The sequence below is a fragment of the Monodelphis domestica genome, chromosome 1 (genome assembly GCF_027887165.1).
Source record: "Monodelphis domestica isolate mMonDom1 chromosome 1, mMonDom1.pri, whole genome shotgun sequence".
Classification (NCBI taxonomy): Eukaryota; Metazoa; Chordata; class Mammalia; order Didelphimorphia; family Didelphidae; genus Monodelphis; species Monodelphis domestica.
Window position 1 is genome coordinate 278,658,855 of NC_077227.1, and position 23,427 is coordinate 278,682,281.

The following is a 23,427-nucleotide window of genomic DNA, read 5'->3' on the forward strand; positions in this document are numbered from 1 at the left end:
CATTGGACTTAAAAATGCAGAATAAGCCTTTCATTTTTGGACATGGCGTTTGTAGAAATTTCTTTATTTGGTCTATACCTATTTGTTATGGATCTTTTTTTTTCATATTCTGGCTTAGTACTAGTTTTATTAAGATCAATTAAGGGATATGTGTATGTATGTGTGTTTATTAGAGTATAGACTCTAGTTTCCATAAAACCAAGATAGTGAAAATTTTAATTTAAGTGTTTTATCAGCAGTCACAAGTCTCTATCGTACCTCACCAAGCCTGTTGAGAATCCCTTCTATAGGTGCTGACAGTCTCTAAATTTCAAGTTACAATTTAGGATTCCTTAATTAGCAGTTTGAGGCAGCTGAACTGCTAACAACCACAAGCACATAAATGAAGTATGGGTAACTTAGCCAATAGTAAAATGTTAGCATATTTGGATGTATGTACACAGTGACATCTGTTTATTTCTACTCCTTTCAGCAGCATAAGGATTAACAACATAATGACTGCTAAATGCTTAGAAATTCTCCAAAAGCATCATACAAGTATAAAGGATTATCATCATCATAAATAATAGTAATCTATTATCAAGGATCTATTCAAAACAGCACCCAGAAAGGTTTTATGTCATATAAATTAACATCAGCAATGACCTAACCCCAAATGGTACACATTTTTAAAAATATCTTTAGACGTAGCACTGTACTTGAAAATCATAGGAATTAATATTTAAAAGAATGGAATTAGATTCAAAATTGTTCAAAGATTAAACACAAGAGCATTATTTTGAATAAAAAGCCTCTACTTTATTAGTAGGAGAAGGATATTCTTAGTCTGAAATTGTACCCATGAGCAGATGGGTTGACAGTTTTGTTGTTTAGTGGGAATGACAAATGATGATTTAACACTTAGCAAACAGAGCTCTGCAGTTTGGGGAATCTTCCCATGGCTGAGGATGTTGTGAGAATTAATGAAATATTTGTGTGTTGTCTTGCCCTAGGATTTCATCCATATAGGGAGCTCCTAGTTTGGAAACTCCCTCTGCCAACTGTAAATATGCAAATGTAGTGCTTTAGAGTTCCCTTGAGTCACTGAGAGATTAAGTGGTTGGTCTAGAATTAACAGTCAGTATGTGTCTGAGACATGATTTAAAAGAACAACAAAACCCTTACCTTCCATCTTAGAATCAATACTATATATTGGTTGCAGTGTAGAAGACCAGTAAGGGCTAGGCATTTGATGTTAAGTGACTTGCCCAGGGTCATACAGCTTAGTGTCCAAGGACAGATTGGAACCTCCTGTCTCTAGGCTTGGCTCTCAATCCACTGAGCCACCCAGCTGCCCCCTTAAGGCCTGATTGGATCCAGGTTATCTTTATTCTGAGGTTAACTATAAGCCAGACACCCACCCTTCACCACACACACACTTACATGGTCATAAATAATTATTAAATACTATAGATGCCAAGCACTGTACTAAGCATTAGGGATGTAAATAAAGGTAAAAGTTTCTCTTCTCAAGTATTTCACAATCTAATGGAGTAAACAATATGTAGATGCCTATGTACAAATGAGACAGGTTAGGGATGAATTGAACTTAATCAGATGAGGGAAGGCAGAAGAGGTAAGAAGATCAGCAAAGACTTCCAGGAAAATGTGGGATTTTAGCTAGGACCTAAAGGAAGCCAGGGGAGCCAAGAGGCAGAGATGAGGAGGGAGAGAGCATTCCAACAATGAGAGTAACCAGTAAAAATACCTGGAAATAGGTAGAGTATCTAGTTCAAGAAATAACAAGGAAGCCAGTGTCACTGGATGAAAGGGTATGTGGCAAGGAGTAGAAGAGCTGTCATAAGGAGTAGAAGAGCTGTCATAAGGTGTAAGAAGATTGGAAAGATAGAGGTAGGGGGAACAAGTTTTGAAGGTCTTTGAATGACAGAGTATTTCATTTTTGATCCTAGAGCCAATGAAATTAATGGTGGGGAGAAGAGGCTAACAGGGAACAGTAATAGGATGATTAGGAAGAGGGAAGATTTTATGGAGGGGTGTAGAATAATGAGTTCAATCTTGGACATGTTGAATTTAAGATGTCCAGAAGACATCCAGTTTCAGATGTTCAGTAGGTGGTTTAGGATGCCAGAGTGGAGCTTAGGAGAGACTAGCCAAATAGATCTGAGAATCATCTGCACAGAAATGATATCAAAATCCTAGGAGCTGATGAGATTACCAAATGAAAAAGTACAGAGGAAAAAGAAAAGAGGGCTCTAGTTATGTATACATACCCAAAGAGAAAATTTTAAAAGTAGCAAAAAGAAAAAGAGAGATGGTATCCTTGGGGAAAAAATTATTTTTCTTCCATATCAAAAGGTATATTTTAATGACAATTATAAGTACAAATTGGAATCTGATTTGAATTAAATGCTTAGGTTTGTGATGTATGGGTATTCCAAGAGGTCCAGCACCTTTGCTGTGAAGGTTATGGCTCCAAAAATCAATAACATTTGCAGTGGCCACACCACAGTAAAACTGTCTTGGCAGATGGCTTAAACCAGATTGAAGATAGCCATCAGTGACAGGAGAATATCTACCCCAAACATGTGAAGACTACTTCCAGCAGAATGGATAGATGAGAACAATTTGTTACAATGACTATGAAGGCAGGTGAAGCAAGTACTGTAGAGCACTTTGAGACTTGTCAGACATCAGAGATGCCAAGCTTATCTACTGCATTCCAGGCCATCACCAATCATCCTGAATTATCTTGCCATTGGACTTGGATGGCTCTGGAAGTCAGAGTGAAGCTGATGACTTTGCGCAGCTATATCTCATTTAAGTCCAGGCTACAGGCAAGTCAGAAGACATTACTTTTGGATTTGTTTGGTTTTTTTTCCTGGTGAAGTTACTTTATTTTAATTTTTTTACTTTAAAAAATGTATTCATTTAGAATAATTTTTCTATGGTTACATGATTTCATGATCCCGCCCCTTTTCCCTCCCCCTCCTTCAGTTGATAAGCAATTCCACAGGGTTAAACATGTATTGTTGTTCAAAATCTATTTCCATATTATTCATATTTGCAATAGAGTGATCATTTAACACCCAAAGCCCAGTCATATCCCCATTGAACCACATGATCGATCATATGTTTTTCTTCTATGTTTCTGCTCCCATAGTTCTTTCTCTGGAAGTGGATAGTGTTCTTTCTCAAAAGTTCCTCTGGATTGTCCTGGGTCATTGCATTGCTGCTAGTAGAGAAATCTATTACATTCGATTGTGCCGCAATGTATCAGTCTCTGTGTACAGTGTTCTCCTGGTTCTGCTCATTTTTCTCTTCATCAGTTCCTGGAGGTCTTTCCAGTTCATGTAGAAATCCTCCAGTTCATTAACCCTTTCAACATAATAGTATTCTACCATCATCAGGTACTACAACTTATTCAGCCATTTCCCAATCGATTGATACCCCCTCATTTTTCAATTTTTTGCCACCACAAATAGTGTGGCTATAAATATTCTTGTACAAGTCTTTTTCCTTATTATCTCTTTGGGGTACAAACCCAGCAGTGGTATGACTGGATCAAAGTGCAGGCAGAAAACTACAGATCAATCTCCTTAATGAATATAGATGCAAAAATCTTAAATAGAATACTAGCAAAAGGACTCCAGCAAGTGATCAGGAGGATTATTCACTATGATCATTTGCCACTTATACAAGGAATGCAAGGATGGTTTAATATTAGGAAAACCATCCACATAATTGACCATATCAGTAATCAAACCAAAAGAAATCACATGATTATCTCTATACCCATTCCTATTGAAAACAGTAGAAAGTAAAGGAATATAAGGGTCATTCCTCAAAATAATAAAGAGTATATATTTAAAACCATCAACAAGCATCATCTAAAATGGGGATAAATTAGTAACCTTCCCAATAAGATCAGGAGTGAAGCAAAGATGCCCATTATCACCTCTTTTATTCAATATTGTACTAGAAATGCTAGCATTAGCAATTAGAGAAGAAAAAATAATTTAAGAAATTAAAGTAGGTACTGAGGATACTAAACTATCACTCTGAAAGATATGAAGATATACTTAAAGAACCCCAGAAAATTAACTAAAAGGCTAGTGGAAATAATTAACAACTTTAATAAAGTTGCAGGGTACAAAATAAACCCACATAAATCATGAATGGGAGAATAAGGAGAGTAAAATATGAAATGACTTAAGGAAGCAAAGATTGAATCTTCTGAGCATATGGATTTATTAAGCATTGTATGCCAATTGCCTAATAAATTGGGACCAAGTCCCTCCCCCAGATTAGGACTAGACCCTAGATACAGAGGGAGACAGTCTTTTATACACTATAGACAAATAAGACTAGTTAAAGGAAAAATACAACATTAGGTAATCTGATTCCTAATTGGATGAAAAATTAGGGACCGTACTTTGTTGGGAGGGGGAGAATGAATAAGTCCAATTCCCTGAAATCAAAAAAAGATGTATCCCAGTCCCATGCCAACTGTGTTCAATCAAAAGAACAACAACAAAAAATCAATAACTGATGAGTATGTGGCCAGTTTTCAGATAAGACATATAAGCTGTTTGAAATATTGAGAGAAAACTCTTGTATTAATCACTAGGATCTTCCTGGATTTATAGAAGATCATCTCTGTAATCAAAACTCAAAGCAATAGTAAATTCTAGTCCCAAAAGTTTTTACGTCTCATAGCAAAATTTCACTAATGATAACTTAGAGCTTCAATATTGTTAACTTCCTCATACCACTGTGACAATATGTATATATATACATTTTCATAATTTTTATAAGTGATAGCCAAAAATTTCAAATGAAAACTCAATTTTTCTTCTAGTAACTCTGATTAGTACAACTACTAACTACAGCTCCAACAATTCCAAAGAACTTATGAAGAAATATGCTCTCTACCTCCAGATGAAGAAGTAATAGACTTAAGAATACAGATCAAACCATATGTTTGTTTCTTTTTCCTTTTTTTTTTTAGACTTGACTATTGGGAACAGGTAAACAAAGTTTTGTTTTGTTTTTACATTCTATAACATTTTAAATAAGATATTAATAGTCCCAAATTATTTGCATGTTTGTTTTATATCCTGTTACATCGAGAAAGTCATTATTCCATTTTATTTTAGTTGACTCTAGAGTTCTCTAAGTAGGCCAATCATATAACATTTTCATTGTTATTGTTAAGTTATTTTCAGTTGTGTCTAACTTCTAATAACCTAATTTCGAGTTTTCTTGGCAAAGATACTGGAATAGTTTGACGTTTTCATCTCCAGCTCATTTTTTCACAGATGAAGAACTGAGGCATATAGGGTTAAGTGGCTTGGTCAGGGTCTCACCTAGTGTCTGAGGGCAGATTTGAACTAAGGAAGATGAATCTCCCTGAATCTTGGCCCATCATAATACTCCACTGTACCATGTAGCTACCCCATATTTTTATTATATTTATTATAGATGTTATTCATATATATAGTGTGTGTATGTACCTTATCTTCTTAGATATCAATACTTAGAATCAATACTCGGTATTTGTTCCAAGGCAGAAAAACAGTAAGGGCTAGACAATTCAGGTTAAGTGACATAGCTAGGAAGTATCTGAGGGCCAATTTGAACCCAAGATCTCTTATCTCCAGGCCTGGCTCTCTATTCACTGAGCCACCTAGTTTTCCTTCCCCCACACACATATACACACCCACATCATATGTGGAAAAGTGATAATTATGTTTCTTTCTTCCCTATGCTTATCCTCTTGATTCCTTTTGTGTTTTTTTCTTTAGCTGATATTTCTCATACTAAAAGTAGTGATAATAGCCTTGTTTTTAAACCCTGAATTTATTTGTAAAAATCCTATGTCCCCATTATTTATAACATTGTAGTTTTTTTTAATTATAGATACATCTATTTCCAGTATTAAGGAAATGTCTATTTCCTATGCTTTTTAATTTTTTAATAGAAATAAATATTGTGTTTTCCCTGAAAGCTTTTCCTGTAAGTTTAGATATAGTCTTATAATTTTTAAATTTATTTTATTTCAAATGAAGGTCTACTTTTTCTCCCTCTCATCTCCTACTTCCCACCTTGAGAAAGTGGGAGATGGAGGGAAACTCTTGTTAAGAACATGTATATTTAAGTAAAATAAGTTCTTGTATCATCCATGAACAAGAACATAGATCTCAATCTGTCTCTCTTGAGTCCATTCCCTCTCAATCAGGAGGTGGATGCCCTGTTTTTTCATGAGTTCTCTGGAATCATAGTCAATTATTGCATTGATTAGAGGTACTGTTATTATTACCACGTTTACTTTGATAATTATTATCATTAGATTTGCATAGTGCTTTAAGGTTTGATAAGAATTTTATCTCAATAACTCTAGGAGGTTGATACTATTATTTTCCCAATTTTACAAATGAAGAATCTGATGTAACAGCACTTAAATGACTTTCACAGGATCACACAACCAGGAAATATCTGAGACAGCATTCTAATTTCAGACTTCCTGATTCTTTATCCAATGCTCTGTTCATTGCCCAACCTAGCTGTATTATAAATTGAAAATTTGAGTGGTACAGTGATACCCTAGAAAACAAGAAGAATGTTTCTTCTGCATTGGATAGAATCTTCTATGGATAATTTATTGTCAGACATTGACAAGAATTTCACAGGATGAGAAACTAGAGAGAAACTATGTTCTGCATTGGTTGAGTGAGTTCCTTCATGCACGTAAAATCACTGAATGACCAAAATATTAAAATGTAGTTTAAATGACTATTTAATAGTTCCATTCAAGAATTGAACTGGGTTCATTCATTAGTAGATCAGAATCACTCAAGAGAAAGTTAATGCCCAAGATATTTAAGAAGATATTAAAAGAATACCTAGCTTCTCTTTATGATTTAAAGTAACCATAACAAAATGAATTGCATCCTTCAGTCCTAAAAGAACTGGCAGAAGTGGTTGTTGGGCCATGGTCATTATTTGAAAGATCATGGAAAACAAGGTACCACAAGATTGGAGAATGGCAAATATCCTATTTTTTAATGGAATAGAACAGCTTCTGAAACATAAGCTGGTGAGTTTTATTTCATTTCCTTGGAAAATTATAGATCAGATTTTTTAAATGGTTGCTTAACATCTAAAAAGGGTAACACAAATAGCCAGTTTGACTTCAAGAATAGATGGTGTCGCCCTAGCTTTATTTCCTTTTTTGACATGATTACTAAACCAATAAAGGAAGGGAGAGTCATAGTTTATCTAGATTTTAACTAAGCTTTACAAGATCTCATAACAATCTGGTGGAAAAGATAAAGAACTGTGAATTAGATCAGAGATATCAAATATAGGCAAACAAAGATCCCAGTAAAAGCAAACCAGATTAAAATTTAACTGGAGTATTTTTAACAAAATAAATTAAAATATAACAGACCCTAGATAATGTAAATCTGGTTTTCTAATTCAGTATGCTGCTTGCAGGTATCCTTATGTACAATTCAGAAATGTCCTCTACCTCTACCTCTTTCTTTTAATGCCATTGGATTAGGTGATAGATGATAGATAAATTCAGAACTAATTAGATGGCTGTACTTAATGAGTAGTTGTTAATGACCTTACCTATAAAAGCATGACAGGAGGTCTCCAGCAGAGTACCCCCAAAGATTTCTGCTTTCTCGTGCTATTTAAAATTTTCATCAGTAACTTGGATAAAGGAATAGATGGTATACTAATCAAATTTTCAGGTGACTCCAAGCTAGAAAGGATACATACATAATATAAATTCCCCAGTCTACTCTCTGGAACTTATGTTTTATCCTGCACAGGGTTCTTGGTTACTCTGAAGAGGTTGAGGAATCTCCTCTTTTAGGGATCTAATGACTGGCACTTCAGTTCCATTTAACGAAGTGATATCAGATTAGATATTAGATACTACTTGACAGAATTTTATGAGACATTTCCTTCAGAGATTTAGCAAAAACAAACATACAGACATTGCTCTCAATTCTTTGGGAAGATATTCCCTATTATACAACTTGAGTCTCTGCATAATGGAGAATTGGGAAAATTAGGCAGAATTTGGCTCATAGTTTATTTCAGTTCTTATATAGCATTATTCTCACCAATTTCAAAGTCAGAACCAGAAACGCTGGTTTCTGCTGGGTTGGCTACATCTACCTTGGATTCCTGGACTCCCATGACCCCATGCACTCCTGAGATAGACTGGGGACTTTAGTACCTATACTTAGAATGGAAAATAATGACTAAAAAGGCTAAATACCCAATCTCATTTCTCATGGTGAGAGACAGAGACAGAGAGACAGAGAGAGAGATGAGGAGATAACACTTAGTTAGACCCTCTCCCCCTACCACATTATATTAGTGAAGGAGGCATTGACCCTCACATGGAAATGCCCCAAACACCTTGTTCCTGCATCAGGTTCTTTTAAAGACTTTGATAATTCTGGCTATGAAAACAATGAGAAAAAGTCTGTTCCCAAACAACATAGCAAACCAGTGCAAAATAACCAAACTTGATTCCATTCTCCCAAAAGCAGGTCCCTACTGTTTTCCATATGTATAACACAATCTTAGGTGCTATAGGCATACATCAAATTCTCCATTACATCTTGGTTAACAAAGACAGAAACAGAAAAGCTCTTGATAGGCTAGCTCACTGGACTGGACCTAATCTTATGAAAATTTAATATTTAAATTCAATAGGGATAAATTTAAAGTCTTATATTTCAATAAAAAATAAAGCTTCATAGATAAGGGGGAATATGCATGGTTAGGCAGGAGATCTGGGGTTTTTAATAGAATTCCTCAATATGAATCTATATAACATGGTAGCCAAAAGAGCTCATTGATTCTTGTCCTATATTGAGTAAGGCATTGCTTCTGGGAACATAGAGATGGTCTTATTGGTCAGACCTCATCTAGAGTATTGTGTTCTCTTCTGAACAGCATATTTTAAGAAAGTCATTAGTGGACAGGGAGGTGGCATAGCGGATAATTATGGGACTGGAGTCAGGAGGACTTGGGCTCAAATCTAACTTAAGATACTTCCTAGCTACATAACAGGTTTGTTAGGTGGGGGGTTGTTATAGTGGGGATTCCTCTTGTGTATCTGCTGAGCTATTTAAAGTCTAAGGCCCCTTCCAACTTTCAAGTTTTATAATTTTGTGACATAAGAAATAGATTGTGGTTCTTAGAAATAGGAATTTGACTAGTAATAAAAGCATTTTACTAGAAATCAGAAGACATGAATTTTAGTCCCAGCTCTGTGACTAACATTAACTATGTGGCTTTAGGTTGGTCATCCTCACCCCTCAGTTTCATTAACTACACAAAGAGAGAGTTTAATTATTTTAACTCCGGGTTTCTTTCGAGCTCCAAAAATTCAATGAGTCTATGATTTTATGATATTAAAGTACTTTTTTTGCATACAAGACTGATAAACAAAAGAAATCATTATCAGCTTGGAAACTTTTCTGCCTACCAGGTATCTCGGAGAATGGCAATGAATATGCTATTTTAAGAAGAAGAATCTATTTGAATTTAAACTCAAAAGAACTTTGGAAGCAGTATCATTAAAACAAATAATTAGAATAATTCATTGCCTATTTACTTTTTATTTGTGCTGCTTTTTTAAAGTCCTTGGGATTTTGGGGATTGGGATGATTCTTAGGAGCTATACGTTGTGTGTTTTTTTTTTCTATAATAGCTACATTTTTAAATTATGGTTGTCTTAGGTGAATGTTCAGTCTTCCATTAAGAAAGTGCTATAAAATTCTCTTCTTGTTTCTTTACAAGAAGCAATGTTTTATCCCTGTCTATGATGTGTTTTGGGGCCCAACATGTTTTGGGGGCAAGTAAACTCCAAAAAAATATCACAACTGATAGTAATACTGTTCCCTTTCAGGAAACACTGATAGACTGGTGTGACGAAAAGGAACTTAATTTGATTTTAACAACTGGAGGAACTGGATTTGCACCACGAGATGTCACTCCAGAGGTGAGATAGCATATGCCTTCATATTTAGCAAATAGCCTTAACAATGTGTTATTTTAAAATCTTGTGCTCTTTTTCTGACATTATTTTTGCAGTTTTTTTTTTATTTAGTTCAAAGGATATGTTCTAACAATAGGGTATATTTGTTGCCATGGTGTTATTCAAACATTATAAAAACACATTGTTTTCTTTACATTCTTTGGACTAAAACTAGAAAAAATTCTCTATAAGCAGGATTGGACTTCTTGCCCCAGGATGTGATGAGGCATTTTTTCAATGGCTTGTTTTATAATCAATAATTTAGGTATTTTCCTAACTGAGGAAAGAGTAATAATGAACAATTGTCCCTGAAAACTTCCTTTTGGCATCTTGAATATTTGCCTAACTTCTAGAAATTCTAGATGCTGGTTTGTGGCCCTGTTCTTTGTGTTAAAATTCTGTTATGTCATTGTGTGATGTTTCAAAACATAACAAGATAACTCAGATGTAATATGCACCAACATTCCAGTGTTTTCTAGCAGGAACAAATTTTTCAAAGAATGCTACCAGTTAGCATAATTAACCATAACTACTTAACTAGCCACTTCAATTTTCAAAAAAGTTTAGCATTCTCCATTACTTTTAATAATCTTTAAGGTATTATGAGGTAGTTCATAAATAGCTACTATTCTCCTTAGCCCAAAAAGGAACATTTAATGTTTGAAAGGGTGTATTTCATACAGAGAACTTTCAAAATATTTTGTTGTTCTTACTGAATGTTCCATAATATATATTTGTGATGCTTTCATCATTAAGGTAACTCCTCCCCTTAAAAAAATTTATCCAAGAATGTATATTGGTAGATTGTTAACTTAAGCTTTTTTTAAAGTCATCTTGTTTATTGATTAACTTAAACTTCTTCAACTCTGGGTGAAAGGATCATTTGATCATTGCTTGTTGAACTAAACTATTTAGGGACTGTGTTTTGGGAAGCAAAAAATTCTTTCTTTAGAATATCATGGGGGATTTTCCTTAAATAGACTAAAAAGTGTGGGATGATTAAGGTTTTTCTAAAGAACACAAAAATTCAGAAGGTATTGATGATATTTGTATTGCAGATAAAATAAGTTGAAAAAACTGAACTTTTCATTTAGCAAGAATAGTTCAAATAAGAAACAAACAGTAGTTCTATCTCAGATTAAATTTTCCTCAGTAGGCCCTAGTTTTACTCCTTCCCCAAGTAGCAGTTTCTCTGACAGCTTTTTTGTGCTACCTCATGGTCTCCTTCTTAATGAGACAATGTTCCAATGTCTCTCTCCCATCCCTTAGATGATTTTGTATTGTGCTATCAGAGATCTCCCTATAACCAATTCAATCCCTTAAAAAAATTTATGTGAGCCCATCTTTCATGCTACTTCTCCTAGGCATTCTTTGTGGTACTTCCCTTGGGTGGTCATTACTAGTCTATTAAAAAGTCACTCGAAGGTACAGCTTTTCAAAAGGCAGGTATTCCTAAATAATGTTCAGTGTTTGAACTGAGTGACATTGAGGTTCCTCACATCTCTATTTTGCATTATATTTTCATAATTTATAATGTCCTTTTACATTAAAATCGCTAGAAATAATGCTTTGGAAAAAAATTGTTCTTAACCTTTATTGCCTCAAGTCAATATTTTGCTGAGAAATCAGCCCACAATCATATGATATGTCAATGTGATAATAATATGATCAATTTTAGCTTTAATGTTTAGTGTCATCCCCTTCTTAATTTGTCCAGACTTCTTTGTAGTAGCAATCTATCAAAACTTCCATGTTACCCCATGTTTAAAGGGCCATGACTTAATAGTTTTGAAACTATAGAGTTGTTCTTATTATAATTAACTTTTCAAATGATTGAAAGCAGGATAGATGTGTGCCAACAGCAGACAACTAAGTATTTTCATTGTTCTAATTTTAAATAGATTTCATGGCTTTGAAGATACATGAATTTTCCTTCATTGATGACATATAATTTTCAGTGATAATAGCTTATAAAATTTTTAATTTTTGAAGAAACATGTATAGAGTGACTATATGAGACTTCTCCAAGTGCAATTACAGAATTGCAATTTTTTTTAAACTTTAGGGGGAAAAGTCATGATTGTATAAAGATGTCTTCTATTGTTATTAAGATTAGATAGATAGACAGATAGATAGATAGATAGATAGATAGATAGATAGATAGATAGATAGATAGATGGATGGATGGATGGATGGATGGATAGAAGACTAAAATGATTGCCCTGTGTCACACAGCCAGTATAAGTATAAGTATAAGTCAAGGTCTTGAAATGAGGTCTCTAAACCACTTTTTTTATTATGCCACCTTTCTAATGTATAAATGCCACAAAAAATTTTAAGATTATCTAATAGCCTTTATATCAAATGACAGTATTCTATGTTCAGGAAAGCTAGCTGATCAAGATCTAGTGCCATAAAGAAAAAAGAATTACTTGAGGTTTTATCAAAGCCAAATGTCGGGCCCTTTAAAACATGAAACACTGGAAAAGGCTAAAAGATTAAGTAATATTAAAGCACCTGTAATAGAGAGGAAGGATGTGAATTTTCTTCTCCCTACCCTCCAACCCAACTTATCTGATATAGTATATAGAATGTAGTCACAACTGAGGAATTTTTTAATATGTAAACAATATGCATGCCTTATTTAATTGAGTATATCATAATAATATTTTTACTTAATTAAAAGTTTTTATTAGTTCCCTTAAATTTTATTTGTTTATATTTGTATTTCTTCACTTTGAGTTTTCTTTTTAAGAAAGACCAAAGACCAACCTTTCCAGCTCATTTGAATGTTACAGTGGAAATTTGTGTTGCCCTGTAGCATAGAAAATAATTGAAAGAAAACCTAAAAATGAAAGTATTATTCTAAATAAACCTAACATAAAATCTGCAGTTTATTTAATTGATCAAAGTAGGAATCCTTTCTTCTATATAACCTCAACCCATATTTAAGACATTTCAAACTAGAATACATATATATTAGAAAGTAGTGCCAACCGGAAAAAAATATAGCGTTGCAAGTAGCCATTATAAATAAGGGTCAAAGGTTTTATGTATTTTTCAGGTCTGGGAGCCATAAATATAAAGAAATTTTTATGGTCCAGGGGAATAAGGGGAGGAGATTTTAGAGCCTGAAAAGTATTGCTAAAATAAACTAATATGAGGTCTGTACATATTACTTGGCACTGTGCTGCTAGTATCTTAAAATATACAGCATGCCGTGTAATAATCCAGTATTTTAACTTCTTAAACACATGTTTTTTATTTAGCCTATTGTGGTACTGTTTTTGAGTGAAAATACATTGCCAAATTTCATAATCATGATGTCAGTGAAAAATAGGTTTTATATTACACATATTTACATCAAAGTACATTAAAATTTGCCAGAATACATCTATTCCATAATTTTAAATACCTATAATAGAGCAACAGACTGTTATATAGTAACCATTTCTTTCTTTACAAGTAGGGGTTTTTTGTTTGTTTTAAAACATGTAAAGCAAGAACAGGGAATAATTAAAAGAAACAAGAAAGCATTGAACCAAAAGTAACAAAACACAAACTAAAGATTCTTTACTCTTATGACTTGTGAAAAATCAATAAAAATTATCACTAGTTACTCTAGCCCTTTGACAAAATTATTCATTTTGGAAAGCAAAAAAAGTGTTTTACAGAATAGTTATTTGAAGCAAAGACACCAGTCCTCTGCAGTGCTGCAAAACATACAAAACAACAGACCTTTATTAGCATAAGTAAAATGGGCAAAATTAAGAGAAGTAAATGGTAGACCAAGCAACAAAAACATTTCTATAAAACCAATCAGGACTTTATGTGAGATAATATCTAACACATGTGTTGTTTTAAGACTTAAAAGCACATTATATATGCTTTCTCATTTGATCCTCATAACAACCCTTTGAGGTAGATACTACCAGGGCCATTTTATAGATGAGAAAATAAGTAAGCTTAGAAGATAAGAGGCTCACACAGCTAGTAATTATGTGACGATGGGATTCAAATCTGGGTTCCTTCTGACTTCAGGTCCTATGATACTTCCACTATAACAAAGCCCTGCTATTTAAGATAAATTAAAACTAAATTGAATTAAGTATCACAGAAAGGTGCCAATTTTACATCATCTGACAAGGCACAACCATTCAAAAGAACTCTTCCTTTTTGGATTCTGTGACATGAATCTACCTGTTAACATTGGGCCTTTTGTTTACATTGGTCTTTTCAAATCAGAGTATTTTCTATTAATACTACATATATCTAGCTAATGTTATAATTTAGTTTTTCATAAATGCTGATTTATCTGTAAGACTATTATAAGAGCTTCTTTGAAGTACATGGAAAATATTTCCTTACTGCTTTCAGAGTGGAGGGATCAGAATGCAGCAAGAAGAGGATAGATATCCATAGTCCACATGTGTGGGGCATGACTTTCTAAAAGTGTTTTAATATCCCCACACTCTTCTCAATTTCCCCTGATATGGAATATGGATATAAAACAATTTGAATTGTATATCTTCTATTTTTCCACCACTGAAAGTTACCAGCTACTTTTTAATGATGTAACTAATTCCTCTTTTTATATGGTTATATTATATAATGTCCATATATAGTAATTTATGATCTTAATCAAATTTTATACCAATTTGAGTTTGCACATTTTAAAAACTCAGTTTCTAGGAACCGTATTCTGTATGAATTGGTCTTGTGAAGGTGCACAACTAGTCATTTCAGCAACTTTTTACAACTGCTGCCCTGGACAAACAAGAGCAAATGCATATCTTTCTAATACATGACTTGAAAATAATTCCAGAAGTAATAAAACAAATTCAGTTGAGTAGAAGGAAAGATTGGTTATTTGGGATTCAACCTCAGGTTGGAAAAGCCATTCTGTGTCCTTTCTAATTTATCAGAAAAATATCAATGAAACTTAAAACCATGTAGTATATTTTAGGGAAGGTGGCACAAATATTATTACCCACCATAACTTAGACTAAGTCATACCATTTATGTAAGATGGAGCAAGAGAGATTTCAGACAACCAGAAAAGAAAGTGTTAGAAAGGCTTATGGGAGTTAGTGGTTTCTTTATAGGACAGAGGAAGGAAGGGAAGGAATAGGCTGTAGTCATCTGTCCTCAGCCAACCAGAATTTGAATTTCCTCTTCCTTATTCTTCAGCAAATGGCCAAACTCACATTCCTTTCACTTTCTTCTAACTCTGCTGAAAGAGTATAAGTGAAGGTTTTTTGAAGCCTCTAAGTTTCCCTCCTTGCCCAAGGCTGGAGCACTGAGGCCACTGGTAGTGAACTGATAGCACTGTGCCTGAAGTCAAAGATACATGAGACCAAATCCAACCTGATACTTATTACCTGGACAAATGCCAGACAAGTGTTTACCGGTTTCCTCAACTATAAAATATAGATAATAAAAAAGCACATCTCCCAAGTTTATTATGAGGATCAGATTGGATAATTTTTTAAAGCACTTAACTTAGTGCCTAGTACATAGTAGGTGCTATATAAATGCTTATTTACTCCTTCCTTCCCCTGCTCTTCATGTTAGTTACAGTTAGTATATGCTATTTAGAATAGCATTTTAATGATAGCCTGCTTTGTGCCTGGATTATCAAAATACTTTTTTTCCTTTCTTCTTTGAAAAGTCTTGTATACTTTGTAATATGTAATAATTAATCAAATCTGATACATTGTGAGGAACACCAGCTCTCTATACCATGGAAATTTATTTCAAATAAATATCTGTTGAGTGCCTACATTCTCAGAATTGTGATTCCTCAAGCTTCCTCATAGAAGCATACACCTGCATCTATAATTTTGTCACTTATGGATTCTTCTAGCCTTTATTAAAAAGTTAAACAAATTAAAATCTTAAAGTTAAAATAGGTCTTAGCTGACACATAGTTCCAGCATTAGTCCACAAAGAAATTCCACTACCATATGCACCAAAAGATATCTATCTAGCTTCATGTCTTGAAAAATCTGTGATAAGAAAAGGCTGAGACATAAAAGTTCAAGCTTAAAATATTTACTGGCAAGCTTAGCAGTCTCTGACCCCTGACACAGTTTGCACAGCTTTTATATAGTTTAGTGGTTTTATAAGGGCCTTTCTTTCTCAGATTACCTTGGATTATATTTACCTAAGCATGTTATATCCACTCCATGTCCCCCCAATTCAATGATTCTTAATTGTACAATTGTGCCCTATTCTTAATAGTATAATAAGTGCCACAGGGGTTTAAAAAAAGAGAGAGTGAGATTAATTTTGGAGGTCAAAGTGGAAATTTCCATTAAAATGAGGAATTTTAACTCTACCTTGAAGAATAATGGTAAGCAGTAAGTTGAAAGATAGTATAACATTCCAGGTATAAGAAATCTCCCATTTACACTAGAAAAGGAGATTCAACTTGGGAAATAATAGCATGTGGTTGTTATCTTAGGACTAGGGAATAGTAGGGAACAGTATAGTAATAATATATAGTCCCTATCTTTAGATAACCTAGACTTAATATCCATTGTGGTAAGAAACCCTCAGTGCATCTTCAGGCTAGCAGTTTATTGCAGAGGAAAGGGTGAGAGAAAGAAAATCACATATTAGTCAATTTTTAGGTACTTATCAGCACTTATCATTCTCCTTGGAGGCTCTTCTCTGTCAGATACTAGCTTAAGTATAATGAAACTTATCATTACTGAATGACAAAAATTACATTATAGAAGTCAAAAGAACTCAGCAGCCATCTAAACCATCCATAACATACCTAGGAAGTGGCCATGCCTGTGCTCGACCACCTCTTAATGAAGGGGAATTTATCCCCTCCTGAGATAGCTCATTCAAATTTTGGAAAACGATTAGATTTTCCTGATATCAGGACTAAATTACCTCATGACAATTTCCACTGCTCCTGGTTCTATGTGGTTTCTCATGTGACTGGGACTCAAGGCCCTTCATTAAACTAGTTGCCTCTTTACATTCTCTGATTTATTCATGTCCACATTAAACCATAGTGCCCAGGACTGAGCAGAATATTCTAGATGTAGTCTGACAAGGGCAGAGGATTTGAGGATTTCATATTCCTAGAAATGATACCCTTCATTCAACTCAAAGAGGGGTAGAGTGAAGATTAGCTTGTTTAGCTTCCAAATCATAAAGTTGACTCATATATAACATATAGTCCATTAAAACTTCCAGATATTTTTCAGATAGGTGGCTATAAATAGCCATGACTCCCTCATCCTGTAATTGTAAAGTTGATTCAAATCCAGACCAATCTTCTAACCTGTGATAATCTTTTTAAATCCTTACTCTTTAGTCAGTATGTTGGCTGTACTTCCTCAGCATTTTGTCATCTGCAAATTTAATGAGTTCTACATCAGTGCCTTTCTCCAAGTTATTGATAAATATGTTAAATAGTATAAAACCAAGCACATATCATTGGGGTAGTACTCCCCTAAAGATCTCCGAATAAGCTAACATTCAACCATTGATGATTATGTTTTGAGTCTGGCTACTCAACCCATTCCAAATCTATCTCAGCATGTTCTTATATATTCTACATTGGTGGTGTCAAACTCAAAGGAAAACAAATCCCATCAGTACATGAACTTAGTAAACAAAAAATTAACATTGTATTTATTAGAGCAGCTAGGTGACTCAGTAGATAAAGAATCAATCCTAGAGATGAGAGGTCCTAGGTTCACATCTGGCCTCAGATTCTTCCTACCTGTGTGAACCAGGACCAGTCATTTAACCCAAATTACCTCACCCTTACCACTCTTCTTCCTTGGAACAGACACTCAGAATCAATTCTGAGACAGAAGTTAAGGTTTTTTAATATATGTATATATATATATGCATATATATAACTGTAATTTTATTTATTTTGTGTTTTGGGCCAAACTATGGAGTTTTTCAGGCCATGAACCTCTGTTCTACAGCTTTCCATGTTCTCTCTAAGAATAGTACGAAATACTTTATTAGATGCTTCACTAACATCTAGATAAACTATATCACATTCTACTGATCTATGAGTTGAATGGAACTCTATCAAAAAATAATAAATTTAGTTTGGCAAGATTTTTTTAATGAAGTCCTATAGAATTTGTAATAATCTCTTTATTTATTCTTTAATCATAAATTCTGAAAGTTGATAAGTCAAGCTCACTGACCTCTCATGCAAAAAATCAAGGCATTTACCTTTCCCCAGTTCTGTTGTACCTTTCCCATTCTCTATCATCTTTCAAATATCTCAAGTAGTGGTTTATCAATCACATCAACTATTTCTTTGAGTGCCTTAGAGCATGTGTGCTCCTGGAGAGAAGAAGTACTTCATTTTTTTTCTTTTTAATAGCAGCGGGAACACCTTGTAATTCCCTCTAACCCTGGTTGTAACACTCGGGCACATCTTTTCCTCTGCTAGACTCCTAACAAGGGGGTTTACCTTTTACACAAAAGGCATTTAATAGATGTTTAGTTGGTCGATGTAGTTCATATGTGCCAGTTGACCTGAATTAATTAAGATCAAATAGGTATTCTCTTACCATTTCTCCTTTTTTAAGTATCAGCTCCCTGTTACACATTTTTATTCTTTGATATCTGGGGCAAAGAAAACAAGAGTTAAATAAGAATGAGCAGCTCTACCTTCTCTTAGTGGTCAGTGATTATTATACAGTCCAACCCTAGTAATGATCCTATCATTTCATTGGACCTCTTTTTTCAACATTATAACTTTTAAACAACAACCCTTTTTGCTACCATAGCATTGCTCCCCAGCTTTAACTCATTCCAAACTTTCATAATCCTAACATTACTTTTATCGAACTGGGCACAGTTCTAATATTCTTCTCTTTACCTTCCCTTTCTTCCAGTCTCTGTATAAAACTAATTTTTTAAAAAATCTAAATTTTCCTATGTAACTACATTAGCCTCTTTAAATTAATATTTTCCTCAGAATTGTTATTCTTTGTGTCTTTGATGTTTCGTTCTCAGAAATTTTCTATTCCTCTGCCCTGGTTTCTCCTGCATGTCCATAGTTTCCTCCCTAACCTTCTTAATCCTTTAAAATCTGTTATTCCCAAATAGAGGCTTCATCAGTTCCAGGATAGAACTTCCTCTTCTTGGTTCCTTGACTTTTTAAAGGAAGAAATTATGATAAGAACAAGTTAAAAAGTTATTGTTAGCTATTTTACTTTTGGCCTACAAAGCTCTACCTGACATCTGGACAACTGAAGTTTCCCATCACTACTCTAAGGCTTCCATGCAAGTGTTGTGTTCTCTTTCTTGAACATCATCTATTTCCTCTTTCTGTCCAGGTGATTAGTGACCTAGTCTTAGTGGGAAAATTATTTCTCTTCCTGACTCCACTTATCTTCACTCAAAAGCCCTTCACCATGTTTCCCCTCCTCTGGTTGCTGGAACAGAATGCTGTCCAACTCTCTTTTTCCCCTTTACCTCTCCTCTTTCTTTTGATTAATGTATTATTCTCCATTATAACTTTAACCATGTTGTAATGAGACTCTCTGATCAGTACTTGAGGAAATCCAAGAGATATTCATATTGTCTCATATTCTACTCTGTCACTGATTAAGTTATGGTGAGGTTCTACTGTATTTGAATATTCATATAATTATAAAGCCTATGATAAAATATATATGATAATTTCCATTTATTTATTTTCTCCCTTCCTTCCTAGTTTTCGGAATCTAAACTCTGACTACTTATTCTTCTTTAAGGTAGATCTTCTTTTATAGAGTGGGTAAAATGAACCAATTATCCTGTTAATACTGAGTAGGATTCAGAAGAGATACAAGCACTCATAATACCTTGAGATCAATCCCAATATAAATCATCCTACATTCTCCAGGGCATCATTGGCAACCATATATAATATCCATATCCATCCCTAGCAAATCTGGCTCTTAAACTAATCTTACTTTTTCTATCTGAAAACTTTGGAGTTTTTCATCATATTCTCCATCTGAATTATGTATTTTTAATTGATGTCATTAGTTTCACATCACATCTATTTCTGAATATTGCTGTTTGATTCCATATATCCAGAAACCTTATAACAAAGAAAGAAAAAAAGAGCAGTTAAATAGAACCAATCAGCACATTAATTATGTCTGACATATACTGTGACCCATGCATAGTCTTCCAGTTCTGCCACAGAGAGAGTGGTGCATTTTCCCAATTCTGCTTTGGGACCAATTCAGTCATTATAATTATTATGTTCCGTTTCTTATTGTTCTTTCTGTTTACATTGTTGTAGTTACTGTGAACATTGTTCTCCTGGTTCTGCCAATTTCACTCTGTATCAGTTCACATAAGTCTTCGCATGCTTCTCTTCATATCTATCATTTCTTAGATATTATTAACTCGATTACATTCATATATCACAGTTTATTTAATCATTTCCCAATTGATGGACACCCCTTTTGTTTCAAGTTCCTTGCTACTACAAAAAATACTAAGATTAATATTTTTTTGTTTGTGGGTCTTTATTTCTGTCTTTGACTTCCTTGGGGTATTTGATTAGCAGCGGGATCTCTTGGTATGAACACTTTAGTAAGTTTCTGCATTGTGTATTAAAGTATACACTAGTCATCTGAAACCACAGATTTTGAGTGTTCAGAAGAATATGCTGAGAATTTGAGTCAGAAGTATTAGACGCCTCAGAAGAGAATAAAGGTACTAATAATTCATTATTTGACCCTTCCTTCTATTTATTGCTGCTACTATTGCTGTCATTCTCCTCTACCATCTTCTGTGAAGCAATCAGTATTAGACAGTAGTAAGGTCTGACCTGTTTTCCCTCATAAAAGATCTAGGGGAGCCCAGTGATCTACAACTGGAACTACCATTAGCAGTTCATCCTCCAATCTTTCCATGCTGCAAACAGGGGAGTTCCCCACGTATCTCCTTGCTGGGAGACTGTTTGCACTGGAGGTAAGTGTGAAACCGGGAAGTTGTGGGATGTAATGGGATGAGGGTTTCCCAAACCTTTCCCAGTCCTCAGAAATAACTTGGTTCTGGGGTAGAGAAAAGGTTCGGGCTGGTTCTTATTTTCCCTGAACCAGTTAACCCAGCCCAAAATTTGACCTGCTTTTCCTCAAACTGGGAGTCAGAAATCCCTTTTCTTTTCTGTTTTTCTGCTGCAGAAATTCCCAACATTCCCATTTTGTGGGCTCCAGAAAGGGGTAAGCAAAGCCTTCAATCCCAGCCAATCATTTCTAAATTAATACTTTTTTAGTGTTTTGGTTTTGTTGGTTTTTTTGTCATCATCCAAAACAATGCTCAGTTCATTTTCCTCATCTATTTAATTTCCTTGTGGATTGTTATGTACCTATGTTCTAGGATTGTTTCTGTATCCCTGAACACTAGAGCTCAGATCCATCTGCTATTTCCATTTGTGTATTGTTCCCTTGTGGGTTCTCATATGCAATTAATTATTATATTGGTATTTGGAAGAATTATTATATTTGGTTATAAGAAAACTCAATTTAGTTTGTTTCACCTTCAGTCTCATCCTTTCCCCAAAAAGGAATTAGTATTTTTCTGCTGATTGCTAGGTACTACCTCATCTATCTGCCTCTGGTCTGAGATCACCTTTCTGCTCTTCTTTCTTTGTGTTTACTGCCTTTGGTTGCTGTATCATTCTGCTGCCCACTCATTTGCAAAATGTTCTGCATTCCCTCAGTGGTGCTTTTTCCATCTGCTAATGGCCCAGTTTTGCCATATCCATTAGCTGCTTCATCTACCTAGAGACTGCCCAGCTTTGCCTATCTGCCATCCTATCCCCTTCTCTGGCATTATCACCTGCCAAATGCTGTGCTTTCTACCTGCCTGCTATTGCCAAGATCCTCTGTTAAAAACTGGGTAATACCAAAACCAAATGCTGACTACCCAGCTTCTATGCTATTTCTATTTGCTAAATACTTTGTGCCTTTGAGATAGCCTTCTGACTGGATTAGATTGTCTGCTGTTTCATCTACTGGTTTACTGAATATGACTAGTCTTATTTCACTGGAGACATTATGTTCATCTCCTTTGACTCCAGCACTGTACTTTTGCTACTTTCTGATTGGATTATATTGTCTCCTTATGTTCCATTGCATCTGATAACTCACTGGCATTGCTCCCTATGACCTTATTGTCCTCACAATATTTCATTTTCAAAAAAAGTTTTTCTAAGCATGATCAAAAGAAATAATAGAAATAAAAAAGTCTTCCTATATAAGTCTAATAGTTTTTCTTTTAAATTTAGTTTAATTCTTTTTTCTACTTTTTCACTTGATTTTATAGTCACCTTCTTAGCTGGAAATAAGGGGCTACTTTTCCAGTTCTTCATTGACTTTGTGTCAGTTACCTTCCCATATTATGTACTCTGAATATTTGTTTCTGTTTTTATTAAATATTTTATGGTTTCCCCATTTGCCAGATATTTTAAATGTCCCTATTTTTAAAAATCCTTTAAAGGGAAAATTATTTCTGTTTACTTTTGTCCTTTTTAGTAGTTCTGGATGAAGTGAGTTGGAGTGGTACTCCAGAGTATCTTCTCAAATAAGAATAAATTCAGTCTTATTAATTCTTTGCAGTACAAATCATAGTAGATTTTTTGTTATCCTTTTCCTTTCAGGCCATTTCTTTCCTTAATTTCTCCATAGGTTTTTTATGCTCCATTATTAATACCAAGAATACTTCAATAATCCTTCCCCTATATCTCTTCCTCTCCTTTTAAATTTCTTCATGGGGATAGGGAAAAGGGTTAGCATGTTTGAATGTTACTTGCAAAACGTTTCTGGCATCTACAAGGAATATAAAGCATATATTTATTTCTCTACACTGAAGAGTTTGTAGTCTTTTTTATTCAAATTTAGATGCAAGATGAAGACCAAATATTAGAATCTGTGAAGATATTGTTAGTGAGATCAGCAAGCACAAGACCTAGAAATAACACCCTAATTTTGAGTGACTATTACTTATAAAATCTAAATTTAGCTTTCTCTAATATAGAATTAAGGGAGAGCAAATCTAAAAGGAAAAACAATTGCTCTAACTAGTGTTGCAAAAATAGATAGGTAAGGCTCTTATTCCCAGTAAAAGACAGGAAACTGGTCAGCATGGAAGAAGTGCAAGACTATTTTTAGTATCTTTCAATTCTTTTATTTAACTTACTGGAAATAAAATGAATAGGAGAGAAATTAGTGGTATTCAGTAGTTGAGATCTCATTGAAAAGCCATGGATATTTGTAATAAAAGCAGAGAAGGAAAAACAAAAGAATATCAGAGAGCCTAGAGAATATGAAAGGGTAAGATTTTTAAGTAAACTACTT

The 23,427-nt window shown here is 34.2% G+C and overlaps 1 protein-coding gene across 12 annotated transcripts in view; it reads left to right on the forward strand.

Moving 5' to 3' along the window:
• Positions 1-23,427, forward strand: part of GPHN (gephyrin) — an 852,406-nt gene that overhangs the window by 419,564 nt on the left and 409,415 nt on the right. For 10 of the 12 annotated variants that reach the window (XM_007473063.2, XM_056820908.1, XM_001369841.4 and 7 more), the window contains one exon: positions 9,941-10,033. In XM_007473063.2, the coding sequence (XP_007473125.1) occupies positions 9,941-10,033 (93 nt within the window). Of the gene's footprint in view, positions 1-9,940; positions 10,034-21,252; positions 21,292-23,427 lie in introns of all 12 variants that reach the window. The other 2 variants (XM_056820913.1, XM_056820916.1) reach the window with 1 other exon arrangement.